This window comes from Rhincodon typus, chromosome 13 (genome assembly GCF_021869965.1).
Source record: "Rhincodon typus isolate 14 chromosome 13, sRhiTyp1.1, whole genome shotgun sequence".
NCBI classification, from domain to species: Eukaryota; Metazoa; Chordata; class Chondrichthyes; order Orectolobiformes; family Rhincodontidae; genus Rhincodon; species Rhincodon typus.
The window spans coordinates 40490073-40517121 of NC_063344.1; the positions used below are offsets into that span (position 1 = coordinate 40490073).

At 38.4% G+C, this 27049-nt stretch overlaps 2 protein-coding genes across 11 annotated transcripts in view; one reads left to right on the forward strand and one right to left on the reverse strand.

Annotated features, from left to right (window-relative positions):
- LOC109915153 (neutral cholesterol ester hydrolase 1) overlaps nucleotides 1-4522 on the forward strand; it is a 30697-nt gene extending 26175 nt beyond the window's left edge. The window contains exon 5 of the mRNA XM_020514764.2: nucleotides 313-4522. Coding sequence (XP_020370353.1) covers nucleotides 313-930 — 618 coding nt within the window. The 3' untranslated portion in view covers nucleotides 931-4522. The remainder of the gene's footprint in view (nucleotides 1-312) is intronic.
- Nucleotides 4523-11238: 6716 nt separating this feature from the next.
- Nucleotides 11239-27049, reverse strand: part of LOC109936317 (coiled-coil domain-containing protein 150) — a 92680-nt gene continuing 76869 nt past the window's right edge. For 6 of the 10 annotated variants that reach the window (XM_048604557.1, XM_048604555.1, XM_048604556.1 and 3 more), the window contains 2 exons: nucleotides 24257-24433; nucleotides 11239-15956 (listed from right to left, as the gene is read on the reverse strand). In XM_048604557.1, coding sequence (XP_048460514.1) covers nucleotides 15795-15956; nucleotides 24257-24433 — 339 coding nt within the window. In that variant the 3' untranslated portion in view covers nucleotides 11239-15794. Of the gene's footprint in view, nucleotides 18046-24256; nucleotides 24434-27049 lie in introns of those variants that run through there. The other 4 variants (XR_007263533.1, XM_048604559.1, XM_048604558.1 and 1 more) reach the window with 4 other exon arrangements.

Consider the following 27049-nt stretch of genomic DNA (forward strand, 5'->3'; position numbering starts at 1 on the left):
TCTTTCTCTCTCTTTTCGATCTTTGATTTATTCTGTCATCTGTCTATTCTCAATACCTTAGTGATTTTTAATTAATGCACTGTAAATCTTCTATTAAATAGTATGTATACTTTCAAAATTATTTAAGCAATATGACAATCAACATTATAAAGGTGAATGTTCAATAAGTTCTCAGAAAACATCGGGTTCTGTTGACTTAGACTACAGTGCAAACATTGTAACGTGGCTGAAAGCTCTGGTAGTGTCCGGTCCCTCTCAAATACTTCAAACACAAAAAAAACAAATCTTTAAATTCTTGTTTTGTGTTTGCAGCTTGTTGTAGACAGCAGCATCAACATCCAACTCAAGCTTCAAGCTCTTATATATCCAGTACTTCAGGCTCTTGACTTCAATACTCCTTCCTACCAACAGAATGTGGCTACACCTATCCTATACAAACATGTTATGGCCCGTTTTTGGCTAGAGTACCTGAATGGTGACCCAAGTTTTGTCCAGGCAATGTTGGTCAACAACCACACAGCTTCAAACCTTAGTCAGTTGACTTCTATCCGTGCTCACTTAAACTGGACAAACCTTCTACCACAATCCTTTATTAAAAACTACAAACCTGTTATCCAGGTAATGGGAAGTCCACAGGTTATAAAGGCATTGCCAGCATTACTGGACCCGAGAGCAGCTCCATTAATTGCAGATAAAGAAATCCTACAGTTATTACCAAGAGCCTACATCCTGACCTGCGAACATGATATTCTAAGAGACGATGGAATAATGTATGCAAAGCGTTTAGAAGATGCTGGAATAGAAGTGACTGTTGACCATTATGAAGATGGGTTTCATGGTGCCATGATATTTGCACTTCCACCTACCAACTTTGATGTGGGAAACAGGATCATGAACAATTATATAAACTGGTTGGACAAAAATTTGTAAACCTTTATCTGGGGTTGGGAAGTTGCAATAGTAAATGTTAACTGCAAGACTTTCTTTTAAAGTAAACCTACATATTTATGCAATGCAATGCAAGAAACCAATGCAGATTTGTATTCTAGAACTACCAAAAGTCTTGTCGGGATTGATCAGATTACAATGTATATTCTCTGTGCTGCTACAGAACTTGTGTAATATAGGCTAAAATAGCTTTGTTAGCCCTTGACAACATAGCATGGAGCTGGAGGAACACAGCAGGTCAGGCAGCATCGAAGGAGCAGGAAAGTTGTCCCTCCAGCTCCATACTGTGTCGTCTCAGACTCTAGTATCTGCAGTTCTTGCTGTCTCTTTGTTCGCTCTTAGTAAGGTTTTGAATAATAATCAAGTAGTACTGCTTGGTATCTCATATACTAAGGTTTGCGTGTGTGTAACGAAATATTCATTAGGTCAGCAATGCTTTGCGATAATCTTCATTGTTAATGATCAGTGAGAGTATAGAGATAAAAACCAAAAGAACTGTGGATGCTGTAAATCAGGCACAAAAATAAAGTTGCTGGAAAAGCTCAGCAGGTCTAGCAGCATTTGTAAAGGAAAAAACGAGAGTTAATGTTTCTGGTCCGGTGACCTGTTCTGAGGAAGGGTGCCCGGACCCGAAACGTTAACTGTTTTTTCCTTCACAGAGGCTGCTAGACCTGTTGAGCTTTCACAGTATAGAGATACATTGATATGTACACTTGAATAATATAAAATAATCAAACCAGATACTTATTTGAAATGCTGGAACTGCAGTAGAACTCCCACAAAATCCAATTTAATGGGCTCAAAAAAATTATTAAATTTCAAAATTTGAAAAGAACCGTCCTGACACGTACCAGATGAAAATTTACTTGTTTTTCAGTACAAAATCCACCAATTATGTTGAATAGCTACTAATTGAAGTTATAGATTATGATAAATCTGCACTTTTTTTTTCAACTGCCAAAATTGCTCATCTCCTTATCAACAATCTGTACAGTGTCTGGTAGAGACAACATTTGCCTGGTCTGTCTCGTCTAGTAAGTTGACATCCACATTTTAAGGATCTTTAACTGTAGTGGAATCACCACTATTTTTATTGATTAATATGCTGTAATGGCAATTAAAAGCTTTCCAAAAAGAAAATTTCCCCAAAAATTGAGCAAAATTATTATCTTGAAATTATGCAATGTTTCAACTGGCTTAAAAACCACTGAAAGTGCACTATTTTGTTCTTGTCACCTAAACTGCCCAGTGAGATTAGTGCTTTGAAATCACTTTTTGTTCAATATCCTCTATTTTTCAACTTTTTCCATCAGCTTATACAATGTTTGTTTTTTTTCTTGGCAATATTTGAAATGGGTCTATCAGGACTGTATTACAGACTATATTACAGTATTCAATGATTTTACTTTGTCTAAAATCAGTATATTTAGCAATGTATTGTGAGATTGTTCTAAATTGTTTTGTACTACTCTTTTGATCATGCTAATATGCTATTTTAAAAAGGATCAATTAATTTGCTGTTTAGAAAAATGTTCGTATTGTTAATTGCTTGGTAAAACATAACAGTAGTCCTATCCCCGTGGGCTTTGATTGGGTGCAAGTTCTTTTTGTTTGATACTCCTCGTGGGCCTTCTTGGTGGCAATGGATGCCCCATGACAGTGGCGCCATCTGTGCCTCATGCATGTAAAAGATCACTGAATGGTTAATGTAAGTGCTGCAGTTAATGTAACTGAAAACCTCCACTATATAAAGTTTATTATTTACTCCTACGGAGACTAACTCCTATAAAGCTTAAAACCGATTTGGTACAGTTCTTGCCCATTTAACCACTTTCTTTACCCTCCATATCATTTCCTCACCTTCTAAAAGTAGTGACTCATGCCAGTGTTAACAGTAACAACAGTCAAGGTGATCATTTCCCCATATCATGGATATCCATAAGCTACTTGCTCGTATCTAGGAAGCAGGGGCCTAAATGCTTTGATTATTTTTGATTTAATTCAATTGTGGTATCTTCCTTGACATTAAAGCTCACGATCATAATATGAGCAATCTGCTGAGTCAGCATAGTTTGTCTCGGCAGTTTTAAATCAACTTTTAATTGTCACTTTAATTACACGTCAGTATATTGAAACTGATTGAAACTGATTAAAACCAGTCACAGAAATAGAAATTGCTGGAGAAAGACTGCAGGTCTGGGGGTATCAGTGGAGAAATGAAAAACAGTTAACATTTTGAGTCCAGTTACCCTTCATCAGAACGGTATTTTCAAAAAGACGTAAATGTTGGTTTTAGCAGTTAGGCTTCTGCCAAAACAACCTTGGGTGTGGTAAATCCCTAAATTAGAATTATACTTTGTTCAGAATTCCTAGTTTTGGCATCTAATACTTTCCCTTTAGGATGGGATTACATTGAGAAACGTGACTTATGGACAAGTACCAAACTCAGTGGCTGACAATAAAACAATGTTACAGTGCTAAATTTGACCAGTTTGGTTGGAAAAAATTTGATTACCTCTGTAAATTGCATTTACATTTTAAAGAAATCTCTGTATACATAATGATTTATCTGTTTAATGTAATTGTTTACATTTGTACCAACCAGTGCTTGTACGCTGACATTCAGGAGCAGAGTAATGAATAGAACTATTCACGTACAGCAATGAAATTTTTGTTTTATTTGTTTAACTACTAGGTGGAAAAAAAATTAAAACAATTATTTTAAATAAATATAGAAAGCAACAATGTCAATTTTACATGGAATGTGGCACTGTATCAGGTATATATAAAGAAAGACATCATTGCAACTTGCCTCTGATCATATTATTTGAAAATCATATTCAGATTTTGACCACCATGTAACTTTTTATAAAGTATTGACAGGATGTGGGTTATAACAGAACAATATAAGCAAACTAATTGTGTGTGTTTTTTTTTAAAATTAGCTATCTACGTAATTCAAGTGCATTAAGATATCAGAAGGTTTGTTACCTTCACATTCCCAAGATTCTGCAATCTTGTCCAAGTATTGGATATATATTGAAAATTGAAGATCATGATTCCACCTGATGATTTTTGAGCTCCTTAATAAGATGATTCTATAGATGAAGACCCTTCCCAGTCACTTGAGCTGTCAGGACAAGTTATTTTAAACAGACAAGATTCAATAATACATTTCCATCTCTTAAACTAGATAGTCTGTTCAAACAAGTAATCCGTGAATCCCGTAGTCAGACACATGACCATTATACTTTTCCATTTATTGTTTAAAATGTCACTAAGAGGTCACTTACCCTTTTTTTAAAACGGTAACAGCAATGATCAGCAGAACTCTGCTCATCAGATAGGTGCAAAGTAGCTGGACAATGAACAAAATGAAATGTTTCCTTTCCCAAAAGGGCCCAATGTGAGTCTTAAAAATTATGCAACTGAAATTACAATGTTTTCAATTTGACTGTTGTGTGTTGTGATTTACTGTATTAAAACTTTTCATTTTTCTTTAGTTGTATTGTGGCTCTACACAATGTAAAGTGCACTTTAAACAAAACAAATAAAATGTAAAAATTGGTCACTGCATATTTCTCAATTGCTTTCATCAAGTTAACTAATAAAAATCCTGGTTCATAATTGTATCAATCAGTTGCTTTCGTAGTGATCAGATATTTGAAAACATGGGCCATTTTTTACATTAATTAGTTTTGGCAACAGAATATTAAGTGATTGTTCGGCCTGTCGACTCTGCATTGACCCCCCCACCCTGTCCCCTAGTCTGCACATCCCTGGACACTATGGGGCAATTTAACATGACCAATCCACCTACCTACTCATTTTTGGACTATGGGAATAAACCAGAGCACCCAGTGGAAACGCACACAAACGTGGGGAGAACAGTCGAGGCTGAAATTGAACCGAGGCCCCTAGCACTGTGAAGCAGCATTACTAACCACTGAGCGAGGAGGAGGAATACTTTGAGGGAAACTACAGTAATTGGGGATTCAATCTTAAGGGGAATAGATAGACATTTCAGTGGCTGTAAATGAGACTCCAGGATGCTCTCCCACCTGCTAGGGTCAAGGATGTCTTGGAGCAGCTTCAGCATGTTCCAGAGTGGAGAACGAACAACCAGTAGTCATGGTACACACTAGTATCAAACACCTGAGTAAAGAAAGAAGGGATGAGGGCTAAAAGCAAAATATAGGGAGTTAGGAAGCAGGTTTAAAAAGTAGGACCTCAAAGGTAGTGATCTCAGGATTGCTGTCAGTGTCATGTGCTACTAGGCATAGAAATGGCAGGATATTTTAGATGAATATATGGCTGGAGAGATGATTCAAGTGGAAGGTTTCAGATTCATGGGACATTAGGACTGGTTCTGGAAGAATTGGGACCAATACAAGCTGGACAGGTTGCACCTGGCAAGAACCAGAATTGGTGTCTCAGGTAGAGTATCTGCTAGAATGGTTGGGGAGGGTTTAAACTAAAAGGGCAGGGAAAGGCAACATATACAGGGAGACAGGAGACAGAAGACAAAACAAGTACAATAACAAAAGACAGAATGGGAAGTAAGAAGTGTTAGGCAGAGAATTCAAGGACAAGAATCAAACAGAGTCACATTGCAAAATGTGAAAAGACAAGCCCTTGTCAACTTAACTTTGAATGCTCTGCTCAACAAGTGAATAAATTAGTCATGTAAATAGATATAAATAAGGATGATTTGGTTGGGATGTAGCTGCAGGGTGACCAGGGATGGGAACTGAATATTAAGTAGTACTCAGCTTTTAAGAAGGTCAGACAAAGAGGAATAAAGGTGGGTAGCACTGCTGGTTAAGGATTTTAAAACAATAGTGAGGAAGGATATTAGCTCCAGTGAAGCTGAATGGGGAGAGCTTAGAAACAACAAGGGGCAGAAGACAATACTAAAGTTTGCATGTAGACCTCCAAACTAATGGTAATTTGGGAAGGCATTAAACAGGAAATTAGAGATGCAAGCAACAAAGGTACAGCTGTAATAATGGGACACTTTAATTTACATACAGATTGGGCAAATTAAATCAATAATAATGCCATAGAGGAAGAATTCCTAGAGTAAGAGATGGTTTTCTGGATCAATACTTCAACGTACAACCTAGAGAACAGGTCATCCTAGACTGGATATGATGTAATGAGAAAGGAATAATTGACAATTTAGCTGTGTGAGATCTCTTTGTGAAGAGTGACCATAACATGAGACAATTCTTCACTAAAATAAAGAGTGACGTCATGATTCTAAGACTAAGGTCCTGAATCTAAATAAAGGAAACTATGATTATATGAGGCATGAGCTGACAATGATACAATAAGTAACATTACTGAAAGGGATAACAGTGGACAGGCAATAGCAAACATTTAAAGAGTGCCAGGAGAACTGTAACAATTATTCACTCTGAACTTATTCAAAAATAAGACCGGCAACAGGGCCTGACCGTGGCTAACAAGTGAAATTAGGGATAGTATTTGATCCAAGGAAAGGAATACAAATTGGCCAAAAAAAAAAAAAAAAAATCAGATTTAGGTTTCAGCAGAGGACAAAGTCATTGATTAACAGACGAAAAATAGAGTCAGCTTGCATAGAACATACAAGCTGATTGCAAAAGCTTCCATAGCTATGTGAAGAGAAAAAGATTAATGAAGATAAATGTCCCTTTCAGTCAGAAACAGAAGTTATAAGGGGAACAAAGATGACAAACCCAATTAAATACATATTTTTGTTCTGTCTTCACAAGGAACCACAAATTTAACTATTAAGAGTGACAACCTTATTTCCATGCATTTGTATCTCATTGTTAGCCCAACTCATCTCATTTACATACCACTTCCACTTGTTCTGTTCTTCCCTGAGAAAATACATAGCACCAATTCCTGAAAGTCAGAGCAGTTATTTGGTGGTGGTAACTCACAGCCTCCTGCTTTGGGCCTTCACCCAACTCTGTCTTCATCACAATCTCACTTCATACTCATGGGCACCGTCTTCCCCCCAATACATTCCATTTAAGGTACTATCACCAAATCACTAACCTTACTACATCATCATGCCTGCTTTTGGACCAACTCGCACACCATTTTAGCTCTTCAGGATTTCACTTTGAAGCTCAGGGGCACCTACAACTTGCAGGCTTCTGCTAGGTCACTTTGCATGCAGGAACACAATAATTACCCATGTCTAATCAGAATGCATGTTAGGGCTCTTAGTTTAATTTCCTGGTGTTCGTTCACTTTGAGCATATTTGGATGCTGCCAGGTTCTTGTCATGCATTGGCTTTTAGCTCAAAAGAAGATGCAGGCAACTTGCCGCCGCTTGGAGCACTGAACAGTCAGGAGTGTGGAGGTGTCACCGTACAGAACAGTTACATTGCACTTGTAGAGTATGCCAGCAGGTTATAAGGCAAACACACAGCTGTTAGAGCCCTTCTCAGATGACATTTGCTCTGTGGAGAACAATTTGTGTGTTAAAAGGAAAACAGACCAAACATCTTTTGCTCATTTTGTGAGGCCGGGCCTGGAAGTTAATTGCAGCAAATAACATTCAAAAAATATTGGGGAATACAGGGTCTAGTGACAGGGAAAACCTGAAGGAAATCTGTGTCAGTTGGGAAATAATGATGGGAAAATTGATGGGATTAAAGTCTGATAAATTCCCAGGGCCTAATAATCTACATCCCAGATCGTCACTTTTCATGATTCTATAGACTCTGGGCTCAAATGGGCTGAATGGCCTACTCCTGCTCCTATTTCCTAGGAGATGCACTTGCAGTTGGGACTGAACAGGAGATGACAGCCTCAAAATATTTGCAGGCAATGGATAATTACTTCATGCAACTCAGTTCAATGAAATGGTGTTTACAAGCATCCTTCCTTTGTTACTTTGGTCAAAGCTGCTGTGATTTAGGATGAAGGAGCTGTTCGATCTGAGGAAAGTCCCCATCATCGCAGCTAAGGCTCTCACAGATCTCTCATAGGCTCGTTGTATCTAGAGCAGAGATTCTGACAATCAGGCAGCATCTTATGTGTGGATAGTTCTAGACAACTCACCAGACATGACATGTCCCTCGTGGATCCCAGTGGAAGAAGGTGGTTCGTTGCAGACATGCTGGACAGCATGACATGGCATTCCAACCTCTACCTCTGCATATCGTATAGCGCCACTGTTCCTCTCTTATCATTCCATGGAACATTCCATGGAAGACAAGTGATTGTAGTTCTCCTGCTTCCTCACTGCAGCATGAGGGCATCAGCATTTTCAAATTCCACAGCAGGCTGTGGATTCAAATCAGCTGGAGCACATGTAGCGTTACAACCCGGGGACAGACAGCTGAACTAAGTCAGTCTTTCTAGTGCTGTATTCACAACTCAGTGAAACTAAAACCAAAGACGCTCAAAATTAATTCCAATGGCTCCTAACTAGACTTTTGAATAAACAGTCCCAGACTCTATGAATAATCAATTCAAGATACCAGTTTGTACCTTAAACAAAAGAATTAGTCACTAATGAACCATATAGTAACTTTAGCAGAAGAAAAATGAAATAATAATCTAATTGGTCCATGCTGTAACCCCTAAAACCCTTTGTTTTCAGCCCCATTCACACAAAAGACAGATAAACAAACACAGTTAAGGGATAAATAAAAATAAACTAGCCAGATTACTTACGTTTTCATGATTTTCTGAAGATGTTGATTAGGATTACATTTTCAGTTCACACAGATAAAGGCAGGAAAACTTATAACTTGGTTTTCTATTCTATCAGCTTCCAAGAGCTGTTCATGAGGGGTTAGGAAGGGAGCTTTCAAATCTTCATGCTGTAACATCAACACCCAGATTCCTTTTCTCAGAAAACACAGTCCAAATCTTTGACCACTCCTTGACAGACTAACCATGACCTCCATGAGGTCCCAGTTACCATACATCTGCCATCTGCTTGAGCATAAAGTTTCCGTAGAATTAATTAAACCATTTCCCAGGTAATGACCTTGATAATAGCCAATTTCTGTTTAAAATAACGCTTTCCTGGTGGTCAGGATCCAAGCTGCAATTAACTTCCAGGCCTGGCCTCACAAAATGAGCAAAAGATGTTTGGTCTGTTTTCCTTTTAACACACAAATTGTTCTCCACAGAGCAAACATCATCTCAGCAAGGGCTCTAACAGCTGTGTGTTTGCCTTATAACCTGCTGGCATACTCTACAAGTGCAATGTAACTGTGCTGTACGGTGACACCTCCACACTACTGACTGTTCAGTGCTCCAAGCGGCGGCAAGTTGCCTGCATCTTCTTTTGAGCTAAAAGCCAATGCATGACAAGAACCTGGCAGCATCCAAATATGCTCAAAGTGAACGAACACCAGGAAATTAAACTAAGAGCCCTAACATGCATTCTGATTAGACATGGGTAATTATTGTGTTCCTGCATGCAAAGTGACCTAGCAGAAGCCTGCAAGTTGTAGGTGCCCCTGAGCTTCAAAGTGAAGTCCTGAAGAGCTAAAATGGTGTGCGAGTTGGTCCAAAAGCAGGCATGATGACGTAGTAAGGTTAGTGATTTGATGATAGTACCTTAAATGGAATGTATTGGGAGGAAGACGGTGTCCATGGAGTATGAAGTGAGATTGTGATGAAGAGAGTTGGGTGAAGGCCCAAAGCAGGAGGCTGTGAGTTACCACCACCAAATAACTGCTCTGACTTTCAGGAATTGGTGCTATGTATTTTCTCAGGGAAGAACAGAACAAGTGGAAGCGGTATGTAAATGAGATGAGTTGGGCTAACAATGAGATACAAATGCATGGAAATAAGGTTGTCACTGCTTAATAGTTAAATTCAGGACTTGATGTTTGAGCTTTAAGGGCATAATGAGAATTTTTCTCACTGTTGAAATTCATGTCTTTTCATTCTCATTGTATTTTCTGAACTTCCTTGCCTTTGCCCACACCAATGGAAACTTCCATTCTGTTTCTATAGATTGATTCTTGAGCTAAAAGGGAGTCAAGGGTTGTGGAGAACAAGTAGGAAAATGGAGTGAGGCCAAGGTCAGATCAGCTATGATCTTACTGAATGGTGAAGCAGTCTCACAGCCTACTGCTGTATTATGTGAAACTGTGCTAAATAGGATCAACTGCATACAGATCTAGCAAATCAAAACTGGCATTCTGTGAAGCATGTTTGGCTATCAGCAGCATTATAGTCCAACACAATCTGTAACCTTTTGGCATAGCATATCCCCCACTTTAGCATTACCATCAAGCCAGTGGATCAAAGAAGAGTGCAGCAGGGCATGCCAGGAGCAACATCAGGCATACCTAAAAATGTCAGCCTGGTGAAGCTACCAAACAGGGCTGCTTGTACATAAAAGAGCATAAGCAGCAAGTGATAGACAGAGCTAAACAATTTCACAATGGATCTGATCCAGGTTCTGCAGACCTGACACATCAAGTTGTGAATGGTGGTGCTCAATTAAACAACTCACTGGAGGAAGAGGCTGCACAAACATTCCCATCCTTGATGATGGGGGAGTCTAGCACATCAGTGCAAAAGATACCCATCACATCACTATACATTAAAAGTTGCTCAATGTACCACATCTCCATCACTCACCCAGCAGAAATCTATGACAATAATGGCACTTGCTTAATATCCACATAACCCACTACTGTTGAGCACAAAGCAGTCCAGCTGCATCCTGGCAGAGAACAAAGTTCAAATTTTGTCCTTTCTTTGTCATATTGCTTACTCAGAGACATAGCTATGCAAACTCTGTATTTGATGCAGCTTGTGTCTACATCTCCTCTGTGTTACTGACTGCTCTGCCAGCTCTGTAAGATAGAAATAACATTTGCTGGCAAACACAGGAACTCAATGAGGCAATTCCAAAAATATTCAGAGCACTTCCAGACATTTTGCAATAAACATTTTTTCAAAATTACTAGATTCATTTTGTATCTTCATGCTTCTTTTTCATTACTAAACTTTAACACTGTGGCATCACATCAGCCATCTGGGTTGTGAGATATCAAGATAACATAAAATAAATGTTTTGTAATCCAGGCAAGGGATGTTAGACCCCCTGCCCATACCTATATCATCCAGCAACACTACACTGGCGAAGCAGCCTGGCCCTGAGAATCAAATTCAAGTAACTGTAATAGTGCCACACAACTGATTCTTCGACATGGTACTTACAATTAATTATTTATTCAATGTAAACTTATTGTTTTACATGTACATATTAATTATGATTAAATATTAAAAATATTATGATGTAAGGATTCGTTCTTCAAATAAGCATAGTCACAGAAACATTGTTTTATTAAAAAAGTAAAATTTCACAGCTATTCACACTAAATAAAATGGATTTTACACTATAATTGACTGTACATACATTATTGCATTTTTTTTTACATTTCATTAGTTAATTTGTTTCTATAAGTTTGCTGGACAAATCTGGATTTCAGAAGGAGACTTGTAGAGACAAATTCATACTTCAGTTTAATGTTCAAAAGTCAGTATTTAAAACATAGAAATTATATGAATTCAATCCACAGTTTTAATGTACTTCTTTTAATACTAATAAACAATTATCAATCAAAATAGATTTTCAGTTGAATGCACTCCACCAGTTCCCAGGCAATTTGCTTGTTATGACAAAATACATAATTCCCAAAAAGTTAAGATTTTCACTTTTGGTATTATCATTTATTATTATTTTCATTGTCAGTCATGGAAAAGGTTGGCAGTTGGTTAAAATGGTCTCTGAGGATCTCAAAGGGTGATTAAATTTTAGTCCCCTCATATCATAACCCTTCCCTTTAGTTGTCTCAGTTCCCTTAAAATTTGACATCTACGTGAACATTTGTTATTACATTAATGCATGTGTTTTAGATAAATGGAAGTGGGAAGATTGCTTCCAATCTTCCTCAGTCAGTTCCATCACTGAAGGTGCAATTTCAGATGGATCTGAAGAGCATCTGAAAATCTCAGAAGGCATTTCAATCCACTAGCAACCTTTCCACGGCTGAAAGAGAACTAATGAGTGACAGGCAAAAATGAAGGAAAAGGAAAATCTAGCTGCTAGTACAAGTCTGCAATCAAGCAACAGACCACCTCTGCATCAACTTTGTTTAATTACTGAAGTCAAGGTATATATGACAATTACGAGAAGAATTGTCACTTAACAGCACCATCCTTCAAAATACCCATTTGCCTCAACCAAGTTTCAGCTAAGTCAGTCCTATATTATACAATTACAGCAGATGGCACTACACATGTTCTTATTCTGACTCAGGCCCTGAGAAGATATGACTTTATGTTTACTGCCAGTGTGGCAGGAGTTGCAGAAATGATTAATAACTTGTTAGTAATCTTGGCATTTAGATTTTGCTGAATTCTGATAATGTTAGTATGTCTTCTTTCATGTAATGTATTGAAGACATGACTAAAGTAGCATCCAACTTCACAGTCAGTTTGTATTTACATAGAGCATTTTCCTACAGGATAAGGAGCCATCACCCACCCAACATATGGAAAAGGAACTCCTTTGTAGTGTAACCGGCCTGTCAAGTGTATGTTAATTCTCTTCTTGTTCCAGACAAATCAGATGAGCAGATTTCCATTGAAAAACCTGGTGGTGTTGCTGGAAAATAAATTCACTTTGATTGCTTTGACTGTTTGAAAACCTAAATGCAAACAGGAAAAAAAAGATAAATGGGTTTGGAAAATAGTGCACTCATCTGCATATTGAAATGTTGGAAGGATATATGGAAGAAATTCTTGAATTGGAGTTCCCTGATTAAGGTTGTTAATCTAGTCCAATCAGTGAGCCCTGACTGACATAAAAAAAGGGAGTGTCAGACATCCTAGCACTCTGAGAGCTGGCTTTGAGGCAGCTAGATGAGTGTCAAAGACCTTCCATACGTAAATAAAAAGTGACTTGATGATGGGAGACCAGCCTCTGAGGAACTATTTCAGTGGTGATGACAGAAAAGCATGATCCTGAAGAAATTTGCTTGCAACAGTTGGCCTTGAATTGGGGAAAGCATTTATGGCATCATGCCTTTATTTGGGAAGCTTGACTCGTTTGGTCCTGCCATCGAAGACTGGGCCAGTATATGAAAAGAATGCTTTTTTGTCCCCTTGGGCAAATGACTTTGGAACATATGAAAAGCAATGAATAATTCTTCTGACACCTTTGGATCCGCAGCCTTTTTGGTTATTAGGAGCCTAACTTACCCTGAGGCACCAGATACTAGAACGTTTCAAGAGTTGACAGACTTAAAGAATATTATGACCCAAGCCTTCTTTAATTCTAAGATGCCATTGTTTTTACTCAGTAATTCAAAAGCTGGGGAATCCATATTGGGATTTTTGTCTTGGTTCAGATGACTGGCTGATGCTTGTGACTTTGGTTCAACCATTAATGAGATATTGAGAGACCATTTGGTATGTGGGATTAACGATGTAACCATGCAAAAATGCCTAGTAGCTGAAGCCCAACTGGACTTCAAGCAGGCACTCCAACCGGGTGAATCTTTGGAAAATATGGCGAGTGGAGAATATGACTTGCAGGGCATTCTGATGGAAGTGGATACCCTTGCCAGCCTGACTGAGCTTGAGGAACACCACTTGATGGAAGGCAATTGCGTATCCTCACTCAGGACATATCCTGAATAGATGGACTCCACATCAGCCCACAGCAAAATGCCAAAACAATGACGAAATACCGGCCTCTGTGGGGTTATTTCAAAGAAGTTTCACAATATGCTACAAAGAGCAGGACAAAAAATTGGGAAGATGTCGACAGAGTGGACTAGAGGTGTTTACAGAGTTAGGGAAGGATAAAGTCATGAAGAGAATTAAGCATAAGAATCAGAATTTTAAAACTTGAGGTCAATGAAGATAATTGAAAACAGGGGTAACAGAGAAGCAGAACCTGATACAGGATAGGATATGGGCAGCAGAATTTGCATCAACTGAAGTTTATGGAAGATGGAACGGTTGCCAAGATAGACAAGAGTAATCCAATCTGAAAGTGCCAAAGGCAAAAGATACAATGAGAAACTCTTATTCTAATATCACAACAGAAAGAGCAAGAAAATCTCTTTTAAGTGTGCAAATGGGTTCTGAGACCCTTTAATCAAAGTTTGTGTGGCAGTGTTGGTCAGTGTCATTAATATTCCCTGGAAAATGTAAAACTTTATCAGCAATAACTAATCTAATAATTTAACTTAATTTATATAAAACCAGTACAGTTAACTGCAAAAGCTATTAAAACGTAAACATTCCTTCTGTCTAGTATTTAAATAATTTAACTTAAGCTGGTTGCTATATTTTCAATAGTTGGAACAAGTTCTTTTGCATCTTTAAATATCTGCATCTTTGTGAATTTAAGTTGAGAGGCTGAAAAGACACTTTAGTTAAAATCTTCAAACTTCATCTAAAAATGAAATCTCTTTTCACTATTTATGCAAATCCACCAGTCGACTGTAGAACTAAGGTTTAAGAAAATGTTATTGGTTAACCAGTAAAACAAATTCAGTTTCCTGTTCTTTCTCATGACTGTTTGTTAATAGCTACACAATAAAGACATTGGACATTTTCCTTATAGTGTCACTAATAAATGTTATTATTCACCGATAATCTTTAAGACCGCTTCTAGGCACAAAACTAACACTATCGATGGCGGTCTATATGCATTTTTTAATTATGGCAATCGGAGTGTTTTCCCCATAATTAATTTACATAATCACACAAAAACATGTATGGTTACTTAAATGCTTAAACATTTTAAACATGTTTGATGTCTTAAAAATACACAAAAGCCCTTCCAAATTAAAAGTTCTTTTTTAAAAGACAAAGCAGCAACAATTGAGCTCGATTTTCTACCCTAGTACTGGTGGATTTGGAGGGGGTAAAATCTACTTAATGACCTTACCATCACCTACCCCGTTTATATGGGCAGGCAAGTGGGACAAGATGCAATGGGGAACTTCTGATGAACTTCTGGCTCTTGGGGGACTTAACAGTTCATATTCAGCCCCGTCCATAAAAGGGCAGGGCAAGGACATGCAATGTGTGAAGCCCAGCAGCTACAGCTGTGCTGAGCAATTGGAAAAGAGACACCCGTACCCCTACACCTCAAGGTCAACACTCCCCTTTAACCCTCCAACCAGTCTCTCAAACTCAGATCCCATCTACACCCTTCATTCAATTCCCTCTTCATGTTCACTAACACCGGACTCCCCATGGTGCTGCTAGGATGACACAACCACTGGCCTATCTGATCTAATGGAAGGGGCTGGATTTTTGCATTGAAGCAATTGATATTGCTGTCAGTGTTAAATTGTTGTGTAACACGGGTTGGCTCCCCTTTTCGTCAGGGGTGAGGCACTGGGACCATGGCAGCTAATAAAATCTAACCTGTTGTGTTAACCTTTGATCTGCAAAGGTATATATCCATCACCTGTATGAACATCATTTGCACAGATATAAAAACAATCAATAACACAGCTCAAAATCAAACCAGTTTATCTGCAGCTAATCTGACCAAATGTTTTGCAGCTATTGTATTGTTTCAGTTTTGCCCACTTTTGAAATATGGCAAATTGCTAATCTTTCTCATCTAAGCAACCAGTAATAAAGGAGAAAGAACAGAATGTTATTTTTGTCATCACATGATCAGAGGTGAAAAAGGTTATTTTCAGTGTCATTTACAAAAAGACTATTTTACCTGTCAAGTTTCCATCTGAATGTATTTCACCAGATTTTGCTGTAGTATAAGTCGAAAGGGCGCAGTGGGTAGCATCCTGGTCTCGGAACTAGAAGCTCTGGGTTCAAGTTCCACATCCGGTATGGATGATCAAAGTCAGTGTGTTCAGATTGAATATTAAAATGTGAATTAAAATGTAAATTCCTCCCACATATACCAATGGCAGCCAGTGAAAGTCAAAGATGTTCTTAATCAGCCAAGTGGAACTATAGCTCCATAGTAAAACCTGTAGGTAAAAGTACATATTCCTTGGCAACATGGACACCCTGACAGAACTGTAGCACACCATTACATTTAGAAATGGGCATAAGAAATACCGCAATGGAATGCCAACTGGCCAGGTTCTGAAGCAGGGGAGTGATTTATTCATTCTAGCTGAAGATTAAAATTAAACCTTCCAAACGTCAATCTATCGACTTTTGTTAATTTGCTTGCAAACTTAAAAAATGTAAGTGATGGAAAATGGAGAAATGTCACGCAGTAAGATGCTCTGGTTCTTCAATATGCTATCAGAGTAGCTGAATATTCTCCCTTCACTGCTTTGCTAAGTCCTTAGAAAGGGAGTTATTTCTTCACCATGCCACTTTTGAAGGGTCCTAATAGAAATGTTAAACTGTTTTTCTCACAGATATTCATTGACAGCTGTGTATTTCCAGTGTGCAGAGTTTTGATTTTAGACTTCCAGCATTTGAAGTTCTCCACTAAGTAAATGTAGCCATCATCACAATGTTTGGAAATGCTTGGCTGTGGCACTGTAAATTTTCTTTTCTGGTTGCATCAACGATGAAACCACAGAAATAAGACATCAAGTCTTCTATGAATTTAATATAACTGAGCAGCTAGCTCAAAATGTTTTATTTTGCAAGTGTGGAACAAATACCTTCATTCATGAATGTGCAGCAAGGGCACAGGGTCAGATCAGCCTCTGTTGAGTTAACCTGGCATGCTGCCCTCAACCTTGATTCATCCAATTATATCTCAAAAAAATTCACAGCTTGAACTTTCGTCTAAGATCTTGTATTTCAATACATTAAGACATGGAAAAGTACACATTGTCTGAATTTCATTTGGACTTGAAATTACTTCATTTCGTGTTCATCATTTAAGCATGTCAGCATGATATTTTCTGCAAAGAAGTTTCAATTCCTGTTTAGTTTCTCAACGACTGAGGCTGGATGGACTAGGAATTTTAAATAGTGTCACCCTCATGTCCTTTTAAAAACAAAAGCTAGAATTTAGTACTAATTGTACACCGTTATTGCTGTAGTGTTTCTTATTTTCAAAATGGAATGATCAACTTTTAGCCAAGGATAAACAACTAATGTATTAATAAACTATATTTATTTTAACCTTGGTAAAATATTTAAACTAGAAGTAAGTTTAGAAAATGAAGGGAGGTTTTTTCTTGTATTTAAAATTCAGTAAGGAAGTAAACACAAAATATGGTCAATTAATTCACAGAGCATTGCTTCTAGTGTTGCTAAGCACAGTTACCTAGATTCCCCAGGCACAGGCAGTGCTGTGGGCCACCAGCAGTATTTTTCAAGTACATGCATATATCCCCTGCGTATTCTGCCAAACAATTTGATGTGAGAGCAGAATATCAAAATCGAACAGCATAAATCCTGGCAGTACTGGATTTGTCTATTCTTGAACAAAACGACTGTAGCTGCAAGATGAGATGTGTGGTTGCACTATTTAAAGGAACAGGCAATCAGATTATTTACAGGAAACTTCTGTTTATAGAACTTCTCCACTGGAAGTGCTGGAAAGTACTCTGGAGTGCTTTTCAAGGCTTTTTGGTGCATTTGCCAGGGAGTGTTACAACATCTTCCCAGGATGGTAGAGGAGCCACACAAAGGCAGCAACAGGTGTAACTGAAATGGAGGGAAAAGCCTGGATTTTCACCAGTGTGAGATCTTTAGACCTCTTGCAGCCCTGCTGCCAGGTACCTGGATGCAGATTCCAGGAGTTGAACGTCCTGGTCAATAGATCCTACTCCATCCAGTGGATGGTCCTTGAGGGCATGATGACAATCCCTGTGGAGCCAATGGTGTCTCCTGCACTAGTTATGGCACCAGCACCTCATCCATGAGTCTGGATCCTTCTGTGCGCCTTGATGTTCGCTTTCTCATTGCAACATTTTTTAAAAATAACTTTTCTTTGAGAGGCAGCCTACATTTAGGAAAAAGCAGGTTGAACATATCACATGATCAGCAAACAATAATACTGTTGACGTCATTTGCCCTGTGCATACCATGCTGACAGCATTGGGGAAAGAGAAGTTGCATCCGCTGAAGCCACAGGGTTTTGTCCTGAAATCACACGGAAGAGATGGTGAAACAATGTTGTGCTTTACTCCCTAGAATTAATTGGTGCAGGCACACACAAAACAGTAGTCCAAACACCCAAAAAGATTCAGGACAATTCAGTTTTGCTCCTGTCTTTTAAATCACTTAGCATCTCCTTCCACTCTTACCAAACTCATATTGCTACTCTGTGAAGCAAGCCACTCCAGATAGCAGATTCTCCCAGTGTTCTCTGCTCACAGCTCTGTTCTTTAGCAGCTATTCCTCTAATACATACCTTTTAGAAACACTATAGTTATAATGGACCAGTAAAATGCCAGCTTAAATAATTGAGTCTATTTGAGATCTTCTCACTGCTCATTACTAGACAACTGTCAGTGACTTGAAGTTTCAAATTAAGAAATCTAGGTTAAATTTCAATTTGCTTAATAGCAGACTCAGTACATTTCAAACAGTATTTATCGGTGAAGTCCCACTCTCAAATTCCTGTCATTATTCTTTTTGAATGTACTCATTCCAGTCAACAGATTCACCCAATGTTCACTAAGCACTGTACAAAGCAGTAATTTACCTAAATTCCTTATCCTGTATAATATTTTGGAAGGGGAAGGTTAATAATTTAAAAGAAAATCTACCTGCTATGAAAATATACTAAAGTACATTATTTCTGTGTTATCATAATGTATAATGCTATGTTCATGAGTATTGAAAAATTCTGATAAAATGGCATCAGACATAGGACAGGCTGGATGTTATTAATGCCCTCTTTGCTCTTTCCTGACAATATACCTCAACAGTAACCTGAAGAAATCAATAACAGAAAATGCTGGAAAAACTCAACAGGTCTGGTATCATCACATGGAGAGAGAAAAACAAAGTTACTATTTGTGTCTACTATGTTCTGAAGAGGAGTCATTCTGGATTCAAAACATTAACTCTGTTTCTCTCTGCACAGGTTCAAGTCAGTCAAGTTGGATTTCTCTAACATTTTTCAGAACACTGTCCGTGGGCCTTCCCATCCAGGACATCAATCCTGATGCACCAGCAAGTGGTGGATGTCTCCCTGCTGCCAATGTTGCTGACTTGCCAGTCTAGGGAATTAGTGAAGGCGGTCTGCTACAGATTGTGTCAAGTTGATTGTTGGCAGGTGAATGATAAGGATACAGTGCAGTGAACAGTCTGATGCTACTACCGTATATAGAGGGATATGGCATTTGAGAATATATTTCATTGGCCTTGACCACTTGAGAGATCTCATCGCTAAATTTCTTCCAGCCCTGTATCTTAATCCCCAGAGCTACACAGCTGAAACTGACCGCAATGGCCATCTTCTCAGACTGCTTCTTCAATGTCAGGCTGGAAGGTTTCCTTGTTCCTTGTGAATAAAGGACCTCCTTCTTCTATCTATCTCATACACCTAGGCTTTCAGTCACTGAATGATCCTTGCTGCCAGACGTGTACTGCTCCAGTTTTCGGGAAGTCACGAACGATGCTGAACATGAGTGGGAATGTTTGCCGATGATTCCATAACATCCCCATTTCTGACATTATGATAGAGGGAAAGTCACTGATGAAGCAGGTAAAGTTCATTAGCATGCTACCCCGAGGAACTCTCGGAGAGATGTCCTGGCCTGTAACAACTACAAACATTTCCTTTAAGCCAGGTATGACTCCAAACAGTGTAGAGTCTTTCCCCTCTTTCCATACTGACTCTAGTTGTGCTTGATACCATACTCAGTCAGTGATGACTTGTTGTCACTTTCACCTCCTCTGTGGGGTACAGCTTTATTGTCTTTCGTTGAGCCAAGAACAACACAAACAGAGACAGCATTGTTGTTGAACCCTTTCATCCGCTTACTGATGAGACTCAAAGTAGGCTCATTAGACAGGTTAGATTTGACCAGGTCAGATTAATCCAGCTTTTTGACTTCAGGATTTACCTGCGCAAGTTTCTGTACTGTTGGGTAAGTACCAGTTTTGTAGTTGTACTGGAACAACCTGGCTAGGGACTTCTGGAGTTCAAGAACAATTTTTCAGTCCTATTGCCTGGATGTTGCAGGGCCCATGTCTTCTGTTTTTTATCTTGATGTCACATGGGATGAACTGATTTGGCTAAAACCAGAAATCAGTGATACTGGGGACCTCCAGAAAAGGCCAAGACGGATCATTCCCTTGGCACTTCTAGCTGAAGGCTGTTACAAAAAAGTTTTATCTTTTGCACTGATGTGCTGGGCACCCCCATCATTAAGGAGAGGGATATTTGTCAAGCTTCCTCCTCCAGGGAGTTGTTTAATTGTCCATCACCATTCACGACTAGCTGTGGCAGGTCTGCAGAGCTGAGACTTGATCTCGTTTGTGAAATCACCAAGATCCATCACTTGCTGCTTATGCTGTTTGGCATGCAAGTAATCCTGTGTTGTAGCTTCATCAGGTGGACACCTCATTTTCAGGAATGACTGGTCTGCTCTTGATATGCCCTTTTACACTCTTTAGTGAACAGGATTGATCTCTCCTTATGGTACTGATAGAATGGGAGATTTGCCAGGTCATGAGGTTGCAGATTATCTTTGAGTACAGGACTGCTGCCGCTGAGCCCGTGGCACTACATGGAAGGCCAGTCTCGAGTTGCTATGTCGAGTCATTGAGCTGTACAGCGTGGAAACAGACCCTTCGGTCTAACTTATCCATGCACACCAGATATCCTGAATTAATCTAGTCCCATTTGCCAGCATTTGGCCCATATCCCTCTATTTATTCTATGTTTGTTTGAAATTATCCCATTTAGTATGATGGTAGTGCCACGCAACACAATGTATGGTATCCTAAGGGTTACTCCACAAGGCTGTGCAGTGGTCACTCTGACTGATACTATCATGGATGGTTGGACCTGCAGCAGGCTGATTGGTGAGGATGATGTCAACTACTTTTTGCAACCCCTATTGCTGGTTCCCTTTCTGCATTCTGCAGACCCAGTCTAGCAGCAATGTCCTTTAGAGTTTGTTCAGAAATTTACCCAGGCTCCTTAAACTGCACCTTCCAAACCCATAATCACTACCCCCGAGAAAGACAAAGGCAGCAAATTCATGGAAACACCATCACCTGGCAATTTCCCTTCCAAGCAACTCCCCATCCTGACTTGGGAATACATTGCTGTTCTTTCTTTGGTCACTGGGTCACATTCTTGGAATTACCTCAATAACAGCATTGTGAATGTACTTACATCAAACAGATTAGTGATTCGAAAAGGTAGTTCACCATCAGCTCTCAAAGGCAACTAGAGATGGGCAGTAACTGCTGGCTCAGCCAGCGATGGCCACATCGCAATAATGAACAAACAAAAGTTCTGCAATGAAGGACCCAAGATTCCACACCTGTTATATTATACAATATTCTGTTTTTCTCCTTTCCCAGGTTAAACTTTCAGCATCTGCTCCAGCCAATATGCAACTTATCTTTTAGAGATTTAGGCTGGCTGGATATATAATATTCTCACAATTTTCCCAGGATTGCAGCCATTCAACAGAACACTTATGGTTATACACTAAAAGCATTTAAATGATCAGGCTGCTCAAAGTTTGCACGTTGTCTGCACTGGAGACAAGCAGCACAAGTTAGCTGCATGTTGCAATCCTTGTACTTGTTACTGTATCTTTTTGAAAATTATGACCATTAATCCGAGGTAGAACGAACTGACTTGAAAAAAAATGAGATCATAAATTTAAAGCTAGCACAAATTTGTTAGATGCAAGTTGTGCTTTACTGAGTTTTTTTTCTGATAAATTAACAGACGCTAGCTGAGGATGGCCTTGATGATGTTGTGTACTTGGAATTTCAAAGGGCTTTTAATAAAAGCAATATCTAATTGACTTATTAGCATAATTTACACCCATGTGGTTAAAAGGTTGGTTAAAGCATGAACATGAAACTCAAAAGGGACAGAAAAAGAGAGTAATGGTCAATGATTGTTTTATTAACCTGTGTGGTTATGTGTAGTGGTATCCCAAGGGATCATTATGGAATACTGTTCTTTTCATAGACAATAATCATTTGGACTTGGATACACGGAGCATAATTTCAAAGATTGCAGATGACACGAAACATGGAAATGCAGCCAGTAGGATATTAACTGATCTTAGGAGTCACAGGCCATCTGGTGAAATGGGCAGCCACTTAGCAAATGAAATTTAGTACAAATGGTAACACGGTGTGAGAACCATTTATCAAATAGGCTTCAGTTGGAAGCTTTCTCGCCTCTGGATCAGAAGGTTGTCGGTACATAATCCAACTTGACATTCCACTACAGTAATGAAAGAATGCCCACTTTCAAAGGTGTTGTTTTTCAACTAAGGTACTGAACTATGGTTCAGTCTGCAGGTGGAATATCCCATGGCATTATTTTGAGGAAGGTCAGGAGTTACTCATTTCAAACAAAATCATGAAAGAAAACAAAATTATCCTGTCATTTCATGTGTTTTGTAGGACTGTGTGTGTAAATTGGCTGCTTTGAGTTCTAAACCGCCACAATGACTACACTTCAAAAGTACTTAATTGACCACAAATTGACCACCTTGGAGGTGACAGGATAAATTGGAAGGCCATTAAGAAAGCATTCAAGATCCTTAGTATGATAAAGAGATAAGCAAGGAGTATGTAAGTTATGTATATCTTTAGAAAACACTGGCTCGGGCAGTTGAGGCAAAAGTATATGCAACAAGTTATTGCGATACACAACCAGAAAGGATTGTCAAAGCAGATTCAATAATAACTTCCAAAGCAGATATGTAAATACTTGAAGTGGAAAAGAATTGTTTGCTTTTTCAAAACACCATCTTATTCTCTCTCATGCTAACGTTTCTTCCTAGGCCTGCTGCAGTGTTCCAGCAAAGCCTAAAGGAAGCTGAAGGAACAGCATTTAATTTTACGCTTAGGCACTTTACAGGCTTCACGACTCAAATTTAAGATCAACAACTTCAGACCACAAACTCTGGGCTCTATTTTGATTTACGCCCTCCTCCCTGCCCCTCTGGTGTCTTTTTGCATCAGTATGTTCTCAGCAGAACTGACCCATTTTCTGCAATTAACATCCATCTTTCTCTATATCTTTGCTCAACTATATTTAACACTCCCATAACCATTTGCTCTGTGCGCCTTTGCTATATTTTTCCACTGCACAGATACTGCCAGTCCTGCTGAGTTTCTCCAGCACTTTCCTTCTATTTAGGTGGAAAGATTTGTTTGGTTAGGCAGAAAGAGTGGGAAATGGGACAATTCTTCCAAAAGGCTGACATAAGAACAACAATATCACATAGCTTATTGTTCTGCTGCATCATTTACTGATACTTTTTTTATAGATATTCATTGACTTTTGCTCACATCCTATGCATGACAGAAGATGAACGGACACTTACAAATAATGACAAAACAGTAATTTAATCAAATCCTATTTGAGTGGATAATCACGAAGTTTGAAATTGAATGACTCACAACTGTTTTCTGAAATCTAAAGGCAGCACTGCAACCTTAAAAACCTTGACACTATTAAGATTTCAACTACAAGAAAGAGCTATCTATTTATTTTTGTGCCAAGAAATTGTTTGCCTGAATTCTGAAGGTCAATGTGCCTCATGTCCTTGATAGTAGGGTCATTTACATTAAAAGGATCAACACTGTGACATGATTACCACAGGTTTATTTCAATTTAATTTCACATTTGCGTTTTGTAACTTCCGTGACTAATCTTGCAATATAAAACAAATATTGATACTGACAAATACTGAAATACTGTTAGGAAACTAGGAAAATCCTGCATAGAATTATTAATCTTCACTGGTTTACTTTTATTCCAGTTTCTATAAATGCTGCAAGCTTTTTAAAATTATTTGATCCAAGATCCATAAGCTGACAAATAAATCAGGAATGATTAACAGACACTGTGTCAATAAAACATGAGCAATTCAAATACCTGTGGTCTCTATTTGATGACACTTGAATCTGCAGTTACATTTGTAAAAGATTTTAGCAATTCTCATATCAGGCTTAAAAACAGTCTGTTATGTTAACAAACGAGAAAAATTTAACCCAGTGTTTTTTCTTCTGTGCATGAAATACCACTTTCTATTGTTGGAAAATGTAACTGACACTTAAGAAAAAAATGTAGTTTTTCATCCTAAAGCTTAACACATTCTTAAGGAAAAATAACTTAGAAGGTGACTCGAACCTTTGCTCTTTGTCTTGACCTTGAACATAATTTTTCTGTGCCAGTCTTCAGTAAATTGTCTCTGTCACATAATTCTTCTTTTGACGGATCCATTCCACGCATTTTCAATAGTTCTGTTTGCAAACTATCAAATTTGGACTTAAACCACTGATGTGCTTCTTCTAGGTTTGCACTAACCTACAGATAATAACACAACTGTCAACACTTTCCCCAACTATTAATGCAGATTAAATACAACTCCTCGTGTAAAACACTTGTACATCGTGTTCATGTTTTCAAATAACTACATTCACTGGTTAACAGGAGCTACTTTTGTAGTATTGCTCATGATTTAACAGATAACAGCTCAGCAATGTATACAAACTGAGAATACATCAGGTTGCACCCCTGGTGTGTTGAGTTTGCTGAATGCAACTAGGTAAGTGTGGGAGTACGACAACTAAACTCAAATCGCAATGGTTTTGGTGGTGAGAAACATCTGCGGTTCCTCCTCCCAATCACTATTTATAGAACATAGAACAGTACAGCAGAGTACAGGTGCCCTTCGGCCAACAATGTTGTGCTGACCTGTTATCCTACTCTAAGATCGAACTACCCTGCATATCCTACATTTTACTATTTATAAAATTAAGTAGTGTTAACTTATAATGTTTATTTTCAATACTGGGATTTGGATGAAAACCAATTTGAGCAAAAAGCTCTCCTGAAGGATTGGAATGAAAGATATAAAAGTGATCTTGAATAAAGTGAAATATTGGAAAGACTGGTGTCATCATTTTTGGTACTCACTCCAAATTTCTTTGTCTTCCTATCAATCCCATCTCTTTCCCTGGCAATAGTCTAAAATTAACTAGTTGTTTGCAATCAAAGCATCACATCTGACCCATGAATTCCCAGCCTCACGTATACACAATCACTAAATCACAAAGATGTCCATTTCTACCTCCATTATATCATCCAATTTTTGATAAGCAATGGTGTTAAATGGTTATCAGGATAGGCAAGATTGCAGAGTAATCAGATCAGACATGACACTGAATAGCAGAGCAGGGTCATTTGGAGCCAAGTGGGCTGCTGATTCTAATTTGTGTTCATTTGATTTTATCCCATTTCAGTTCATTTGCTGCTGAAACCTTAATTTTTTTTTTGTATCACTTCTAGACCAAACTATTCCAATGCAGTCGTGGCTGGTCTCTCTCATTCTACCCTTCATAATCTAGAGTGCATCCAAACCTTTGCTTGTATATTAAAAATGAATTTTCATCACTGCAGAAAATAGTCATGGACAGAGAGAGGTTAACATTCTCAACTCAAAGTCCCATTTCTGAAGAAGGGTCCCGACCCAAAACGTCAACTTCCCTGCTCCTCTGATGCTGCCTGGCCTGTTGTATTCTTCCAGCTCCACACTGTGTTGGTTCCCATTCATCAATAACCTTTTTACCTGCAGGCCAATACTGAATCCAGGACAAGAAATGTCTTAATTTTACAATTCTTGTTTTTTTGCTTTCAAATTCCTCAATGCCCTTCTTCCCCTCTCCTTTGTAATCTGCTGTAGCCCACAATCCTCTAACATATCTGCACCCTGCAATGTTGATCTCTTCAGCATTCCTAATTTTAATCTCTCCTCCAATGTTGGCCATGCCTTCATCTGAAAAGAATCTAAGCTCTGAAATCTTCTTCCACCTCCTGACCTCACTTTTCTCCTACAAGGCACTCTTGAAACCCAACTCTTTGACCAAGCTTTTGATCATCAGATCTAATTTCTCCTCATAAGGCATGATGTCATTTTTGTTTTTTTTTTTTACAGCATTCTAGTGAATCGCTTTGGAATGTTTTACTACATTAAAGGTGAGACATGAAAACAATTGTTGGTATTGGAATCAGGGCTAAATAAAATGAACTGATTGGGGTGGTGGTGGATTGTGGCTTGCAGCAATTCTGAATGTTAATTTAAATATTTCCAAAAAGAGGGACATGTTGTTCAATGCTTTTCACCTTGCGCTCTTCAGGACAAACACAACACTCAAATGTCAAATGATCGCAACAATTTATACTATAAGAGAAAAAGGTGAGAGTGGCTGAGGCATTGCAAGGGAGAACTATAGACTCCTTTAAACTCTAAGATAATTTAAAAGAGGTCTTGAATATGTCACTTCTGTTTGCAGTGAACATGTCATTATGAATTAATGTATGTCACGTCTGGCAAGAATAAATGAGCCATGTTACGAGTGTAGCCATTAGTACGCTCGGAATTATTCAATTGTGAAGGCACATCTAATAGAAAACATATGATTTTAGATTTTGAAAATATGGGTTGGTAAAGGATAGTTAATTTAGATTAATTTCAGAGTGAATAGCTTAAATTCTTGGAGCGCATTATTTCAGTACTTGTATTATTTTTTAAAATATTTCCTTCTCTACCTGGCACGACACAAACAGCCAAATGGCTCTAACTATTCTTTCTTTCTATGTATTTTTGAAAGATATATTTTGGTAACTTGGTATCTGGGGTAACTTTCCTACTTTGAATACAGTTCACACAGTTTGGGTTTCTTTTCAGAGTCAGATCTGCAAAGATAACCCTGATTTAAACAGTAGCTCATGTCTATCTCAACTGATTCAATTTATTCATAGAAATCTGTGCAATGCACTGATCTAAATTCGATCAGACCCCAAAGTCAGAACTACATTGCCATTCCCAAGATTCACTGGCATTACTGTTAGCTTGTTCACTAGATCGACTCCAGAGTTTAAGGGTTTGTCTTGTGAAGAGAGATTGAGCAGTTTGTGTCA